Source organism: Globicephala melas, chromosome 11 (assembly GCF_963455315.2).
Source record: "Globicephala melas chromosome 11, mGloMel1.2, whole genome shotgun sequence".
NCBI lineage: Eukaryota > Metazoa > Chordata > Mammalia > Artiodactyla > Delphinidae > Globicephala > Globicephala melas.
In genome coordinates this window covers 70549064-70566749 of record NC_083324.2, presented here as the reverse complement: position 1 = coordinate 70566749, position 17686 = coordinate 70549064, and the positions used below count along the sequence as shown (strand labels likewise).

General features: G+C 48.6%; 1 protein-coding gene across 11 annotated transcripts in view; it reads left to right on the top strand.

Moving 5' to 3' along the window:
• Positions 1-17686, top strand: part of TRERF1 (transcriptional regulating factor 1) — a 204984-nt gene that overhangs the window by 178249 nt on the left and 9049 nt on the right. For all 11 annotated transcript variants that reach the window (XM_060307818.1, XM_030870725.2, XM_060307819.1 and 8 more), the window contains 3 exons: positions 7041-7129; positions 9151-9264; positions 16288-16491. In XM_060307818.1, the coding sequence (XP_060163801.1) occupies positions 7041-7129; positions 9151-9264; positions 16288-16491 (407 nt within the window). The remainder of the gene's footprint in view (positions 1-7040; positions 7130-9150; positions 9265-16287; positions 16492-17686) is intronic.

Here is a 17686-nt window from a genome sequence, read left to right as displayed (position 1 = left end):
TGTAGACAGAGTCCTGTCCTGTGTAGTTTGGAGTCTGAGGGGTAGGCAGTTATTAAATGACGGATCACTAATGGCGGGAGAAAGACGTGTACATGCACATGTATATGTGTGCACGCACAGATACATGTACACGTGCACACACACGTACATATACATACGAGTCTCTCTTAGGAGGGGGTTGATTAACGATAGCATCACCAGTACGAGGGAAAGAGGACACACCTTGGAGAGTTGAATGGAGTTAGAGTCGTGCAGAGAGAGTGAAACAGGCTGGGGAACCTGCGGTGACAGTGAAGTTGGAGTCAACATTTGTATTTCCGTTAACCAGTAGCCCTGTCCATTCTGGGGGTCTCCACGCACCTGCCTGGGTTCTCTGTTTCAGAGAGGGCTGGGTCCTCCAATGCCCCTTGGTTGTTAATCATTTGAAGGTGTCTCTGGTGCCTGGGGGGACCGTGCGTAGATGGGTGCTAAGTACTTCAGTGGCCTTGGGGACCCAGTAAATACCTTTTCCAGTCCTCAGTCCAGGCGGCCAGATGTGGCCTCAGGTGAGGGCTGTTCTGCAGATTCCGGCGTGTTCTCAGGGGGCTCCCTGTGACCCCCACCACCGTCTGCCTTGCAGAACGGGCTCCTCTCCCGAGTTGGCCCTCTTGCCTGTCATCACAGGGTGGAAAGGCCTCAGAAGCCACTCACCTGAGCACAGCAAGCCCGGGATGCCTGCCTGTGGATCGCTCCCGGCACACAGGCTGCTGCTGGCACTAGGCAAGCACAGAATGGACACATTGGATAAGAAATCCATCATGTAACCCCATGGCCTCAAGGAGCCAGTTTCTTAATACTGTCTCCATCATTTCCTGCTTGGTGTCTGCCCCAAGTGTGGGTAGAAGATGTGGGAGTTCTCTCTAATCTGCCATGGAAACAATTCAATCCTCTTAATTCCCAGCGTCATCTGCTGCCCATTAAACCCTGACGGGCCGTCCAGCCTCCTGGAGCCTGGGTCAGGCTTCTCTGCTTAGCGAGGAGACTTCCCTAGCATCTGCTGTGGCTGCCCTCGGCCCCTGGGGTGACTGGGGTGGGCGGCGCCTCTGGGCTGCTCATCTCCAGCTGTGAGCAGCCTTGTCTGGGCCCCAAATTCCCTCCAGTTCTTCCCAGCATGCCAAGCAGGTATTGTGATCTTTTTAGTGTGTGTCATGACATAAAAGAGACGGGAAAGCTATGGGCTAGAGACCACCTCCACCCCAAACAACACCAAACAACAACCTTAAAATAGTACTAAAAGCTTTGAAACTAGAAGGCCCTAAACTCTGCTAAAATTCAGTGATCTTCGGGAGTTGGGGGTTCCTGGGAAATCCTTTGCCCATCCCTTGCGCCCTTTCCCTATAAGCAGACCAGGAAGCACTCTTGTTGCTTCCAGAATCCTTTTGACCCTTGGAGACAAGAGAGGTGGAGCTGTCCGGTGTGAAGGGTTGGTGTCCCATTAGCTGTGTGTCCCCAAGAAAAGGGTGCTCACCTAGGTCTGCCAGTAATCTCTCTTCTCCAGGAACTGATCACAGACTGGGTCCCAGAGAATCTTCTAGAATTATGAGCACAAAGGACAAAGGTCACAGATCTCTGAAGTCTGGCCTGACTCCATCCCCTTGGCGGTTCCCTTCCAGAACACAGAGGAGGCCACAGAGTCTACCCCCGTCACGTGCCCCAGCTAACAGCCGCGACCGCCTTCCGCCCTTTTAACCACCCCACCCTCTGACTGGTTCTGGGTGTCAGTGAATCCCACCCCCGTGGCCCCGTCCTGCCTTGGCCTTCGTGCCAAGCCCTGTTTGGGTTGCTCTCCAGCAGGACTGTCAGCTCAGGTCCAGCCTTGCTGGGACACTGTCTTCTGAAATCTCCTTTGCTTCCAGCTCTGCGGCTGTGGCCAGTGTCACTCCCGCCCGACTCCGGCCCTGGAATTGCACCCCAGGCTTCCAGTTGTCTAGAGAGAGGTCAGACCTCCCCAGCCTGTGCCCTGGAGGGAAGGTGGCAAGACTGGTTTCAGGGGTGCAGACTGTGAATTGGGGGAGACAGTGACAGGAGCCTGTGAAAAATCACTTCCCTCCTGACCTGCCCTTCCACCCCATCCCATCCCATCCCAAGCAGTTCAGTGAGAAAAGGAAAGAGCGACCAGTGCTGGGGCCCAGGAGAGACATCACTGTAGGTGGGCAGCTTGGCAAGCCCGGAAGAGTCCTGTTAAGATCCTCAGAGGAAGGGGGCTGTCACAGTGGCCCCCAGGCTCTCTAATTCACACCCGGTCCAGACCTCTCTCCACACCCTCCGCCCATAAGTGGCAGCGGTTGTTTGCAGTGGCTCCCAGTCAGCGGTTGGGTTGGGTGGGGAAGGCTTGAGTGTGGGTCTGTCAGGGTGACAAGGATGCCTGGTTGTGATTAGAGAGCTTCCGGCGTCTTTGGTTTTTCCGTTGAGCCGGTAGTTCCTGCAGATGGGCACGGAGTGGAGGGGTGTCAGACCTGGCCCTGGGAGTCTTGGCAAGGGTTCAGCAGAGGCTACTGTGGGCCCCCACCATAGCCCAAGCGCTCACTGGGTCCTGAGCCCTGACCTGACTCCGGAGATGGGAGAGACCTGGAGGGAATATACCCGTTCAGTCGGGGGGAGGCCTGGTCTCTGTCTCGGAAGCTGCCCCAGTTTGGTGAAGAGACAGAATTACGTTCTCCAGAGAATACTTTGTAAGAAGCGCAGCTGTGAAGTCATCTCACAGGCATCCTTAGCCCATGTTGCTAGCTGGAGAGTGATCCCCTGAAGGGCAGGAACGGAGTTAATACTCACTCTGCTGCTTTGCCTGACGTGGCACTTGTGGAGAAGAGGCTAGTGGACAAGCTCAGGTTCTGGATTCAGATCAAGGCCTCCCTGCCTTTGGCCTCCAGAGGGAACTTTGGTATTACCCGATTCACCTGCACCCCTAAAAAAATTACTCAGTCTTCACCCATCATGGAAAACCTTTCACGGAAATGAAGATCTGGTGTAGAAACAGGTCCTCCTTTTTCTACAATGAACGTGTCTTTCTTATGTAACTGCTATAACAACAGCATCGAGAACAGTTTTTAAAAGCTTGAAAGGAAGACAGAAAGCCCCTCTTTAAAACATACTGTGCCCAAACTTTCTCTCACCCCTCCGCGTCTCTTTTTAATTGCCTGCATTCGCTATAGATTGCCCCAAATTTCGCCACCATCCGGAGGCTGTTTCCCAGCAACCGAAGCTCAGAACATTTTTCCTCTGGATACTGTTCCAGCACCAGTTTCCTCCAGTTAATTAGGCTCTTTGTAATTAGCCTTAATCGTCTTGTTAGGGACCCCTGCTCATAATAGCCCACTAGCCAGGAATCCCCAGGGAGAATGGATGGGGGTGGGGAGGGAGGGTGTGTCATCAGCCCATCAACCCCAGGGACATGCTGAGTGGACAGCAGGGATCTCAAAGGGGGAGGGCAGGTGAGGAGTTGGGGCAGCCCGCTGCCTCGCTTTTGCATTTTATCCTGGACTTTGTTCAAGAAATAGAATCCAAGAAGGGCTGGCTTAGAAAACCTTGTCCAAGAATGAGGAAAATGCTCCTGCCAGACAGACCCCAGGAGGAGAGACGCTGAGCCTTGTCTGGATTACAGGAGGATTTCGGGGCAGGGAGGAGAAGGCTGCAAGTTACAGGTAGCCCAGAGTAAGGCTGTGGGTGAGCCCACACATGACAGGGAATGCTGCAGGGACCGGCAGGCTTCATGAGTGCCCACAGATGTCAGCAGGGGACAGCGTGTGTCCCACGGCTGCAGGCTGATTTGGGATCTGCCGTCCGAGTGGCCAGATCTGAAGCATTCTCTGTGCACATACTTCGGACTAAACACTGCCAGTCACAGCATGACCGTCAGGATCCCCGAGTCACAAAAGAGGAAACTGAGACTCAGAGAAGTAAACTTGCACGGGCCCCAGAAGGAGTGAGTGGCAGAACCAGATTCGCAGCCTGTGGTCTCCTGCGTAAAGTCACCCCTTTTATCACAGCACAGTGACTTTATTATTTGGGGCAAGCGCATCCAGATATTATGTCTATATACCCGGCTTCAGCCTGGGAATCCAGCCCAAGAGCCCAGGAGTGGATTCTCAGTCCTGTGGGCAATCCCATGATCAGGGTGCAGTGAAGATGGAGCGTGAGAACCAATGGACTTGTCTGGCCCCGCCTCTGCCTCTCAGTTTGTGGACACCCTTGTTGGACAGACACGCACGCACAGCACAGTCGCGTGTGCTAAAGCGCAGACCCTAGGACTACGTAGAGGAGCCATCTCTCACCATCTGAGCACCTCAGGTCGGGGGCAGCACAGAGAGGAAATTGCGAGGGTGTAGCCCACTTCCAATCCAGGACTGGTGGTGTCGAGTGGACACTCTGGGATTGGGAAGACTAAAGACCCCATCACAGAGCAGCAGCCCTAAACACCACCAAAGAGTTGATGGAGAGAAGGCCTCCTTCCCCCATGAGGCTTGAGGATCCCCCATAACAGATGGTCCAGGAGGTCACTTCACCTTCTGTGGGGTTACAGCTGGAAGGCCGTCTGGGGATGTGTAGGGACATACCTCTCACAAGTAAACAGACCTGGGGACTTAACACTGCGGTTTGGACAGTAATCAGATGACAAGCTTGGCGTGGGGTGGAAGAAAGTGTGTCCACCATAGAGGCTGGGTGCTGGCCTGAGAAGGCTGCGTGGCCCTGTGAGTGTCTCACGGGGGTTTCGAGCTGCTCTCTGACTTGGGAAACATAGGATCTGGCTGAGGGTGGAAAGGATTCTCATTCATCTAATTGGGGGTTTTCATCAGCAAAATATTCCCTAACTTCCTATGTGAGGTGCAACCCAGAGCTGCACAGACTGGACCTGTATCAGGGCAGCACAGCAACCTCCCTATATGCTTGTCCAGGGGCTCAGCTAGTGTGACATGTCCCCATCATGGTCCTCTTACACCATTGCCTCTCTGATCTCTCTTTGCTGTTTCAATGGATACCTAAAAGGAGCCATGACTCTTCTTTGGCCTTTCAGTTGTTGGTTCAGCCTTTCTGTTTTGCTCTTTCTGTCTCTGCCTCTGGGCAAGGGGAGCAAACGGGAGCTGGGACCCGAAGCCCTTGAGCGTTAGACAGAAGTTGAGGAATGGTGATGCCGGTGCTCCAGAGCTCCAAACCCCACCGACATGCTCTGCTCACATCCACTCTAGCAAAGCCCCTCCGAACCTCTGGCCCCACTTCTCCCTGTTATGGTGGTTTGCGCAACCAGAGATGTCCTGGTCTCCAGAACCCGTGGAAGAGGCTTCCTTCTTCCGAGGGTTAATCAGAAAGCTGCTTTCCTTCTAGAATTAAAGAGAGAAACAAACCAAAGAAATCAGGTGGTGGCCCTACTTTTATAGGGGCCTGAAGCAGCCCAGCTGTGGAGAGCATATCCTACATCTGGAGCCAGAGCTCTTGGCTTAAGGACCCATCAGGGAGTCGCACAGAGAAGGTGTTTATTTCAGAAATCTGAGCTGACATCACTGAGTCACATATTTTCTCAAGGACCCGAGGCTGTCTGTCTCCTGCCTGCCTGCCAGGCGTGGTTTCACTTGTTTGAATGATTTGGGCTCAACCTTTCGAGGGAAGAAGCAATTCAGGTTTTCTTACTTGAGCCCCTCCGTCAAGCATAGCAAAATGGAAAACTTGGGCTTGTTCTGGTTGGAAGGAAAAATACTATAGTTTGGGGGATTACAGCTCTGAAAAGTAGAGGCTTATCAAAAGCCCAGCCATGTACCATCCAAAGAATCAGAGATACAGGGAATTCAAAAAATCAGAATGAGGCCGAGTTTCTGCAAACCAGCCACAGTGACTGAGCCCCCAGAAGTAGGACTTGCCTTGGAAATAGGCCAGTACCATTCTCTGTAAACATCTGCATATCCTGCTTTGACGAGAATGTCAAGTTCAGCCAGCAAGGCAAGATGCACCAGCCCGGCACTGCAAGGCCTCTTCTTCACTGGTCTGCAGATTCGTCAGGAACCGGTCCCTCTCACCTCCCAGCCTCATCTACTTTCCCTCTGCTGGAACCCTGTAGTCGAGCTGTACTGGATTACTGCTTCTTTCTTGAACACCTCCATTTCCTCATCTGTAAAATGGGTAGCAGTAATACCAATCTTACAGATTGTCTGTCAAACCAAATGACTACTCTCTGTGAAGTACTTTAGAGCCTGGCACATAGTAAGCACTTATAAGTATTAGTTTTTTCCCCCTTGTGTCTTGCATGTAGTAAACTCCTAAGAAGTATCTGCCCAATGGATGAATGAATGAATGTGTCCTCTCACTGCTTGCCTCTGACTTTGCACATGCCACTTTCTCTCCCCAGAATTCCCTTCCATCTCCTTCTTGCCTGACTTGCTTCTGTGTCTTTTTAAACCCCGCTCAGGTGTTCTCTCCACCTGGAAGCCTTCCCGGCTGCCCTAACCTGCGTGTGGTGTCCCTCCTTTGTGCCCTATCGGCACCCGACCCCTCCCTTCATCCTCGCAATCATCACCTTGAATGCAGGGCCTCCTGGTTTTCTCCCCACTAGATTGTGAACATCTTGAGGGTGAAGACTGCTGAATCCAGCACATGTGAGGATCACTTGCTCCGTGAATGCTTGCCCTCATCCTAATTACATTAAAAAAACTGTAGCTAAACTCCGTTAAGCATTCATGGTTTTCCAGTTACTAAGCTAGACACTTTTTGGGCATTACCTTCTTTAACCTTCACAGAAATCTTAAGAGGTGGAGACGATCAGAATTATTCCCATTTGTAGGTAATAAAACTGAGTCTTAGGCTCAATAACTTGCCAAGGTCAAGGCCACGGCTGAGATCTGAACCCAGGTGTCAGGGCTCCTAACCATTACACTGCACTTCCTGTTCAGAAAGGAGTGTGATATGTATTCTATCACATGCTGAACAGTTGTAGTTTGTAACTTAACTAAGTGAACCAGCAACCACAAGTGAGGAGAACTGAGCTGTTTTTTTATGAAATGTGTGTTTTGTTGTAGGTTCGGACAAGTGGACCTCCCTAGAAAGAAAACTGTTTAATAAAGCACTAGCCACTTACAACAAAGACTTTATTTTTGTACAGAAGATGGTAAGTATTCTTTTTCCCATTGCTTACGTGAAACCAAATTTGGGAAGTTGTACACCTAAAGATATATAGAACTATTTGGTTACTGGCTTAAGACTCTCAACAAAAGAATGTCTTCCATCTCTTGCTGGTAAAGGATGGTATTTGTTATGGATGGCTTGGCTCTGGTGTTAGGGATGTGGGGGGAGGAGAATATAGATTATTTGGATGTGGCAGTGGGGGGGGGAGGGGTATTCTTATCTTAATTAAAATGTGTAATTCATGCATTCTGTCAGAATAAATAGACCTGAGGCTTCTGGTTCACAATTTATATAAACTATTTCATGTGTATTTGACAGATCTATAGTGTTTCTGACAGAATTGGGGGAGGGGGGATTGGAGAAGGGAGAATATGAGCCGTCCCCCTAGCAGAGTTTCTGGTGTTGGGCCCCTGATCATAAGGACAGTGTTAATAAAAATAATATGTTACAGGGACTTCCCTGGCGGTCCAGTGGTTAAGACTCCGAGCTTCCACTGCAGGGGGCACAGGTTCGATCCCTGGTCAGGGAACTAAGATCCCGAAAGCTGTGCGGTGCAGCCACATAATAATAATAACAACAACAATAACATGTTACATATATAGCATTTCACAGCAAAGTAGAGCTCTTTAACAAAGATGAAATAGTGCTTTATCCAGCACATAATAAACGTAATAGGCCTTAATTGGCTGAGAGATGGTTTAGGCCAAAAGTTACAATGATTCAAGAGTATTTCAGCAAAATGATGAATGATGGAGCCATACTGAGTTATTAAGATGCTCAGGTCCACAGAGAACAGGGTCCCAGGTGACAGCTGCCATTGGCTCTGGGCTGGGCCTCAGTGTTGTCCCGGGTTCATGTCTCCTGTCCTTAATCCTGGGCCTTGACTGGATGAGAATCAGAATAGGTGGACTTTTTCTCCAACTTGCCTCCGTCTTCAGATCTGAATTCGCACCCGACTTACTCTGCCCTGGAGGCCACTGGACTCTTTGCTGCCCTCTATCCCAGCAGCTCCCAGGCTCCCTTCTCTCCTGGGTCACCTTCCCCCGGGACTGGTCTGTCCTCAGCCTCATTCCTTAAAGGCCCCGCACCTGATGGATTTATGTGTCGTGCTCACCAGGCAATGCAGGACTTAAAACAAGGGTTCTCTGGGACTCTATCCTCCCTCCCTGGGTGATTCTAATGTAGAAATTCATGATATCAGGTGGACATGAAGGGGCCACCTTTGAGGAGACCAGACTTCTGAAGGTACTCTTTTCATTCTCACTATGCAGGTGGCCATGTTCCTGCCCCCAAGGGGACAGCCAGCCTTTTTATCTACCTCCAGAAAACCCACATTATTGAACCCCACTTTGAGCTTAGAGCACTATGAACTAAACAAAGGAATGTTTTTCTCTTTAAAACACATTTATCTTTGCCCCTTTGGGGGAGAAGAGGGCAAGGCTTGTTTTCTGCAAACACTAAGCTCTTATCGTCATAACTTGTCTTATATTCCTGTTCGATTACTAAGGAACATTTTTCATAAATAGATTTTGAATGTCAAAAAGTTGGAGAGCCAAATACATTCAAGCATTTGAAAAAGGATTTGCTGCTTTATGGGTTAAAAAAGGGAACGAGCTCTCTATGGACGAATGTGAAAAAAATCTCCAAGCTTTCTTGCGAAAAAAAGTCAAGATGCAAAGCAGTACATAGAGTATGCTACCGTTTGTGAGGCAGAATGGTGGGGAGGAATATATTTTCCTGTTTGTTGGTATATATGTAAAGAAATTCTGGAATGACACCCAAGATATGAATAAGAGGGGCCAGCTGTGTTGCAGGGGTATGGGGGGAACAGATGGATGGATGGATGGATGGAGAACGGGTGTGGGGAGGAGATTTTTCACCATGTATATGTTTTTATTCAACTGCATAAACCTAATACCTATTACAAACTTAAACTTGCACAAAAGCTTGCTGCTTGCACCCTGCCCACTGCTGGAGCTGATCTTGAGGTGCCTTTCCCGGCAGGTGAAGTCCAAGACGGTGGCTCAGTGTGTGGAGTACTACTACACGTGGAAAAAAATCATGAGGCTGGGGAGGAAACACCGGACACGGCTCTCGGAAATCATCGACGATTGTGTGGTGAGTGAAGCTGCCCGGGTGCTGTTTCTTTGGGCCCTGCTCCTGCCCCATGCCCACGTCCCTAAGTGGCTGGCACTGGTGGGTGACAGGCCAGTTCCCAGGTGAGATTCAGGCCTTGATTTCCTGGGATAATTAGGCGGAGGGAAGGCAGTTTTGGGTTTGACCCGCAGCCCAGTGATCAGTTAAGGAGATGAGGGCTGGCTCGCGTTCCAGGGCAGGTAGGCACCGGGGGAGTTAAACCGTGGTGGTTCCAGCCTTGATGTGGGTGACTTATAAGAGGCACCCCGACATTCTGGGATAGCACTTCCTGATCCTTCCACAGTCACAGATGCTCCTTACCAGAGAACTAACATGCCTTAGAAAGACCTAAGTGCACTCGGAGTTTACACAGCTTCTGTGAAGCATGCCCAAGGAGCAACGTTGACCTCTAGATGGCGCCAGGAACTCTCAGTTATTGGGGAACTAGTTAGCAGTGTGTAGATTATTCTGATCCTCACATCACCATTTATCCTTGGTACTGATTTCCTTCATTAGCAGACAATCCAAAGTTGTCTGCGTATTAAGATGAAGAACCTACTAAAGACATCACTAGGGACTTCCCTGGTGGCACAGTGGTTAAGAATCCGCCTGCCAGTGCAGGGGACATGGGTTTGAGCCCTGGTCTGGGAAGACCCCATATGCTGCAGAGCAACTACGCCCATGCGCCACAACTACTGAGCCTGCGCTCTAGAGTCCCCGAGCCACAACTACTGAGCCCACGTGCCACAGCTACTGAAGCCCGCACACTTAGAGCCCATGCTCTGCAACAAGAGAAGCCACTGCAATGAGAAGCCCCCGCACTGCAACAAAGAGTAGCCCCCGCTCGCCGCAACTAGAGAAAGCCCGCGCAGCAACAAAGGCCCAACGCAGCCAAAAATAAATGTTGCTTAATTTAAAAAAAAAAAAAAGAAAGAAAGAAGTTTTAAAAAAAGACATCACTAGATCGAAATCTTCTCTGAATGCCTCTGTGTGGCTTTGGAAATTACTACCACTTTTGTCCTTGTGGTTAACTCTCTTCTCTGCATCCACAGCCAAAGGGAAATCTTCTCACATGTTGTGGAAAACACGTATGTGTGTGTAAAAATTACGTCTTACAACAGATTACTAAACTCTCGTCTGCAACCATCAGGGAATGTGTTTGGAATTCATAAACATCGTGAATATTTGTAATTATACTTTCATTCCCCATTGTGTCCCCCATGTACGTGTTACTAGCACATATGTGGGTTAATCTCTTTCACAGACGTTTACATAGTGCTTCATACATTCCAGGCATTGTACTAGGAGGCACTTTACACATATTGACTTTTTTACTCCTTATACCAATTCTGTGAGGTAGGAAACTGAGGCACAGAGCCTAGGTAACTTAGCCATGGTCAAAAGGCTGGTGAGTGTGTTGTCTGAGCCTGATTCCCTGGTGTAACACTTAAGAGCAAGCAAATGCAAATCCTCTTAGAGAAGTGCAAAAACACTTGGACTCATTAATGCTTCAAAGCCTAAGTTCCTAACTAAGAATTGATCCTAGCTAAGAAATATATACACATATATAAATTTATATTTGGACCCAAATATAAAAAAAAAATAGACATCTGTAGAATAAAATGGTATCGCCATTCTTTTGATCAGAGATGGCAGTATTCTATATTCAGGGTTTCCTATGATGAGTTTTGTTTGACTGCCTTAAGTAGTGATATCTTATATCTGAATAGCCTTTTTCTCACCTGTGGCTAACGTTTAAAAAAGCAACGTGGCCTCTTCTGGTTCAATCAACTAAAAACAATTGAGTTCCCACTATGTCTGCAGTGCTGTGGGTGACCCGGGGCTGTAAACCGGCCTCTGCCCCCTGCCCCAGGAGCATATATTATAGGTGGGAAGATGTGGCATACACAAGGAGAAAGTTTACTGTGAACCCCAAGAGTCTTTAAAAGTAGTATGAGATGAGGTCCAGAAAGTCTTAGATATGGCCTTTGGGGACTCTCTCTCATCCAGCTCTACCAGTCCTCAGGCAGAAGGTTGAGGCCCAGCGAGGGGAAGGGGTTTGCCCAAGGTCACACAGAGCATTGCTTTCTGAATGAGCAGAATAGACAGTAAATGAGGAAGCGCAAAGAATACTGGCCTGGGAGACCTAGGACCTGGCCCCTACGCTTACTGACCAGTAAAAGGGGGCCGATGGTTTAGATGATTTGGAAAGTCCCTTCCAATTCTGGAATGTTCTGGGATCTGTCAGAGTCATGTTTTGGAAGGGAGCAAAATCAGAGGATATGGTTTCCCAAATCAAGTTGATGTCTCTTCAACTTGGGTGTTACCAACTGCCTAGGACAGTGCCTGACACGATATCAGCACTCAGTAAACGTTTGTTGAATGAATGAGTGAACGTTTTTCCCAGGTAGGAGTCGCTCTGGGTCATGGCAACAATCCCTCTATGAACTCCCTGGGAAGAGAGGGGGTGAACCAGGAGATTCTGAGTGGAGGAGGGCTACTAAGGAAGGTGTGACCACGTTAGGCACAGGCGCCATCTTGGACCAGCAGTGTCTTGCAGGTGGGTGGAAAGGCCCGAGCCAGCGTGTAGCCTCAGACTGAGGAGGAAAGGTTAAGACGTCACCCCAGGCACCACACCTCCTTGGGCTTATTTGCCAGGAGCCGATATTAGGCTGGGTCAGGTGCAACCACACCTTGTGACCTGTGAGCTGAATGTGCAGAGATGACTCAGGCCCCCCAAAAAACAAGAAAATCTTGATTCAAGGCCACTGTGGTAGCTCACAACTCCCTTTAGGGCACTGTGAAGACACAGTCAACCTTCTGAGGATAGTTTGCCAAGTGGACATGAAAAACTGGGACCATGCAAGGACGGGGAAGGTGCAGGAGGCACAGTCCTAGGAGGGGGTCCTGCTCTTGTCCTCTGGGCCTGCCTGGGACACTTGGTAGCTCTCCTCAATATTTTATTAAAGGGAGTATATTCCCCCCATATGGAGCACAGTCGGGTAGCTCAGGGACTTTTCAAGGGAGACGGGGGGGAAGAAAGGAGGGTGAGGAGTGACTGCTCTTTAGGGGCCAGGAGGTCAGCATAGCACAAGCTCATCCAGCAGGTGACCTGACTTCTGGCCTGAGACAGTCACAGGCCCTTCCACCCTTGCAGGCCGAAGAGGAGGCCAAGGTGGGCTCTGCTGAGGAGGCGAGAGGGAAGTGCTGGCCATAGCTTCCTGTTCCCTGCCCAGGCTCCTGCTTCCACTCAAGGCGAACCTGTGGGTCTGGCTGTGAGCAAAATTCAGCACAGTTCAAGAAACCAGCGGAGGGCTTCCCTGGTGGTGCAGTGGTTGAGAGTCCGCCTGCCAATGCGGGGAACACGGGTCTGTGCCCCGGTCTGGGAAGATCCCACGTGCCGCGGAGTGGCTGGGCCCGTGAGCCATGGCCGCTGAGCCTGCGCATCCGGAGCCTGTGCTCCGCAACAGGAGAGGCCACAACAGTGAGAGGCCCGCGTACCGCAAAAAAAAAAAAAGAAAGAAAGAAAAAGAAACCAGCTGAGGCAGTTACCTGACTTTGGAAGACAGCGGTCAAGGCTCCGAGGGCACAGCTCCCCCATGGTCCCAGGCCTGAATTGCCTGCAGTGCGATCCACTGACAAGGGGCCTGGGGAACATCCTCCTTCCCTCTGACACGGAAAGGCGGCTGGTTCTCAATGGTTTTGAGAGGTTTAGCTCTGTGTTTGAGCTGAAAACCTAAGCCGTGTCCAGATGGACAGATGTGCATCTGTGGACCTGTGCAGGCAGGCAAGGAGCTAAGGCTGAGGCTTTAGAAGCAGACGGTGCAGGGTTTAAATCTCGATTCAATTTCTTTACCAGCTATGTGCTCTGGGGAAAATTCGTTCTCTGGCCAATTTCTCATTTGTTTAAAAAATAAAAATTTGTAGGGAGTTCCCTGGTGGTCCAGTGGTTAGGACTCCATGCTTTCACTGCTGAGGTTCTGAGGGCCCAGGTTCAATCCCTGGCCAGGGAACTAAGATCCAGCAAGCTGCATGGTGTGGCCTAAATAAATAAATTTTTTTTAATGAAAAAAAAATATTGTGCAGGATTTTTGTGAAAACTAGCAGTGTGTGTGTGTGTGTGTGTGCGCGTGTGTGTGTGTGTAGTCCCTGATTCACAGCAGGCCTTCAGTATGTTGTCATCACCATCATCATTCATCAGTGACTGTAACACTCAAATTTGTGTCGTTGAAGAAATTTGGGTTGTTGAGCATTTGTGTTTTAACTTATAAATTTCTCATAATACAAATGCCATTTGCAGGCCTGAGAAATAAAAATCTCCTCAAGAAACTCTTCTTTGGACCCAGGGTTTTGAGCACTTTGTGTAATACATAACCATCTCCCTGCTCTGTACTTGCCCACTTTTCTGCCAATTTTGGAATAATACCAAATGTTTCCTTTCATGATGCATCACGAAATGGCCAACTTGTTGATACAGAGTTCTACACGTTAGGGTTTTGTCCTCTGTCTTTGCATCTCTCGTCACATCAGTGAGCACTTTCACTTGATGATAAATCATTTTGTGAACATGCGTAGATTGCTGTTCGAAGTAAACCTGTCTACGTTCATGAGACATATGTAATCACAGGACAGTATAATTTGATCTGTAATTTAATGGCTCTATGGAACTTTTAAGAGCTGTCAAACAATAGCATGGTGAGAAAATTGTATACATTTGTATAACAACTTGAAAATTGTATAACAGCTGCTGTGGAATAAGTGCCATTGCCATTGAAAGTTACATGTAATTTACTTTAAATGGTGAGCTGTGGGCCTCCGTCCGCTTAATATCCTGGTACCTGAGACCAGAGTTCCAGTTCTGTAAAGGAATGGAGCGAACCCGTGGAGTTAGACGTAACATGATTTTACCTGAAATTCTCTGAGGTTGGAAGGTGGTTGATTCATATGAGAATAAGGCCATTTAAGTGATATCCACCTGTATATTCTATACTAGTAAGAGATCTGTAAGCTTATATCATAAATCACTCTGTAAAATGTATTAAGCCTACATCTGTATTCGTTGAAGTCTTTCAGCAAATGTAATCATTACTGATTAATCCTAATTTACCCACTGGAAACTGGGACCATTTCTTAAGTATACCCTGTTAATACATGGTCTCAAATATGCATATATACCATATTAAATAAGGATAATACTGAAACAGTGAGCAGTGTGCTAAATGCCCGTATTTACTGGGATTATCTTTCTCTCCCATCCCCAATCCAAACTGGAGAGAGAAAGCTGGTGGTTTCTGGATCCCAGGGTACTGCTACTCTCAGAAATCTTTGTTCTTGGAAATTCTGGCTTCCAGGTTCTAAGAATTGTAGGCTTACCCAGAGTTACATTACTGTCTGGGGTAAACCAAACTGCAGACCATGTGCATGTTTTGTTTTGTTTTGTTTTGTTTTGGCTGCGTAGGATCTTCGTTGCTGCGCGGGCTTTCTCTAGTTGCGGTGAGCAGGGGCCACCCCTCGCCATGGTGCACGGGCCCCTTATGGCGGTGGCCTCTCTCGTTGTGGACCATGGGCTCTAGGCGTGCGGGTTTCAGTAGTTGTGGCACACAGACTCTAGTTGTGGCTCGTGGGCTCTAGAACCCAGGCTCAGTAGTTGTGACGCACAGGCTTTGCCACTCCGCAGCATGTGGAATCTTCCCAGACCAGGGATCGAACCCGTGCCCCCTGCATTGGCAGGCAGACTCTTAACCACTGTGCCACCAGGGAAGTCCCCCGGCCCACATGCTTTAAGCAGTGGGTATGCAGAGAGCCCAGCAGAGACAGATGACCCATCAGGGTGGAAGGCAGCGGGACATCCCTTTTGTTTCTTCATTTGTAAACTAGGAGGACTGTTTACAGCCTATTCAGTGACACAGCAAACACACTTTGTACACCACGAAGTGCTGTAAAATAGACGCTAAAATGAGGTTGACGTAACACGGAATTCCCATCCCTGGTCCTCAGTCCTTCTAGGCCCGGAGGAGCAAGCATCCCTTACACACACACCCTCCCCCCACCCCACCCCCGTGAGGACTGAGATTGCAGAGTAAGGTAGTTAGTTCACTAAAAGGGCCTCCTAGATCCCTGGCCCCCATCCCCACCCAGCCCAGGTACCTCCTCCAGGCTATTCCATTAACTGTCTTGTTAACCTTGACGAAGGTCAGGACCTTCTGCTTAATTCTGCACCTTGTTGCTGTTCTGAAGCAGAGGGAGGGGACACAGTCACAAAGAGGATAATTATTCATAGAAATATTTTTCTTATTCTTTTTTATAGCGGGCCCATGATCAGAGACCATTATCAGAGACCAAAATATATATATATATATAGCACATGATAAATAAAAGGGACTATCCCCTTCCATTTCTGCTCCTTTTCAGAGTCACTGTGGTTCAGTCTCTGATCCTGTTTTCTGACAAGAACAGAGAAGAAGTGCATCAGAATGCCATGGGTCATGTGCCTTCCACAGGTCAAATCAATATCTCGGGCATCTTGCAAGGAAGTGTGTTAGAAGACCTTTAAAAACAAATCCTGATAGGTCTTTAGTCTCTGTCCAGAGGGGCTCCACAGTGTCATTACTGCTTGAAAACCCTCCTCACTGCTCTGGGGAGGCAGAGCTGCTGCAAGTGGGGTATCCTGCCTGTGTTTTAGTCAGTGGGACTAAAGGGGGAGAAACTCTACATATAGAAATCTGTATATCCTCTGCCTTAGGATATGTTTTTATAAGTGATAAGGGAACCCAAAGTGGGCTGGGGGGACTTTCTTGCCCTCAGAATTCCAAGTGTCCAATGACCAACCTTGTAGAAACCGTATCGCTCCCCAGAGGCCTCTGCCAGCCCTTCCTTATGCACAAAGAAGCCGATGCAGCCCCAGCGTCCAGCCCTTCTCTCCTCTCCTAGCTCCTGGGTTCTGTTCATCACTAAACATGCCATTTGGGGATTTTCCCCCTTTTGCTTTTATTGCCGTAACACCAGACGAGTGAAGAAGATGAAGAGGTACAGGAGGAGGAGGAAGACCCAGAAGAAGACAGGAAATCCATGAGAGAAGAGGAGAGTGAATTGCCCAAGTCTCCAGAGCCACCACCAGGCCCGGTCCTGGCTTCCGCAGAGGGGCCGCCCCTGCAAGCCCTGGGCCAGCCCTCAGGCTCCTTCATCTGTGAAATGCCCAACTGTGGAGCTGTAAGTGTCTCTGCGCCCTCCAGGGATCTGGGACTCCTGAGAGCCGTACATACAGCTGTGCCCGGCTTTAAGAGATGATGCACTTTGCAAAAGGTGTACTTTCAGCAGTGAAAGTTTGGCAGAGGGAAGTCCATGTGGCCATGCTTTTCTTTCTCTCATCCATTTACTTATTCATTCAGCCAGTAGATATTTCTGGAGTGTGTGTTCTCTGTTGAGCACTGTGCATGTGCTTGGAGGACACAGGTCCGTCCCTGCCCTCAGGGAAAATGTGATTCAGGCTCTACAATGGACCTTGACCTCCAGAACTTACACTCCTCGTTACTTGGTGCCCCCCTACTCCTCCTGGGCTGTGTCACACAGGTCATGTCCTGGAGACATGCATTTAAATGCAGTGGGAGAGCCCACAGAGAAGGAGTGTCTTTTTATGGCATAATTACAAAGATTTAGCTAAAGTTTATCTTTGTACTTTTGGGGGGAAGCAAACAAGATTTACTAAGCAAATTATTCATGTAAACAGGCTAAAAAGGTGTCTGTGTAATTACCTAACCTAGTACTTTTCAAGTACATTAGAAGCATCATTTAGCTAAAATAAAACCAGTTCACCATTTGATCACTAAAGGATGGCCTTACAGAATCTGTACTGGCCTGATCTAAGGCTCCCTGTGTATTTTAATGGATATGTTTTTTTAATTGTTAACTTTGGACTCTCAGTCCCCCGGGTACCCCACTCATCTGAATTGTTGAGCTTTTCCCAAATCAAGTTTCTAAAAGCTGGGCACACCTGTGCAGGCAAGCTCTAGAGGTATTATGCAAAAACTTAGAATGTTGCTCCTTTCATATGAAGCCCTGTTTTCCCCAAGTTAGTGCTTATCCTTGCTTGTGTGTTACACAGGATAATACTGTTTTCCAGAGTGCATTGAATGCTGCTTATTGAGTCTGTCACTTAGATGAAGAAAGCAAGTCTTTAAAATAGTTAGATCCTAAAGCAGAAATTCACTTGACTTACATTTAAGAAAAAATGAAAAACTCCTTTTAAATGATACATACATTTTGCATTAGCTCTGAAGAGAACCTAAGAAATTGCTAGCTTGTTTCTATCTTTGATGTTTAATGAGCTGGACGCTTCACTCCATCATTGCCGTATTGTATACAGCGCTCCCTTTAGGGGATGATTAAGATGTGACTTTTTATTTAT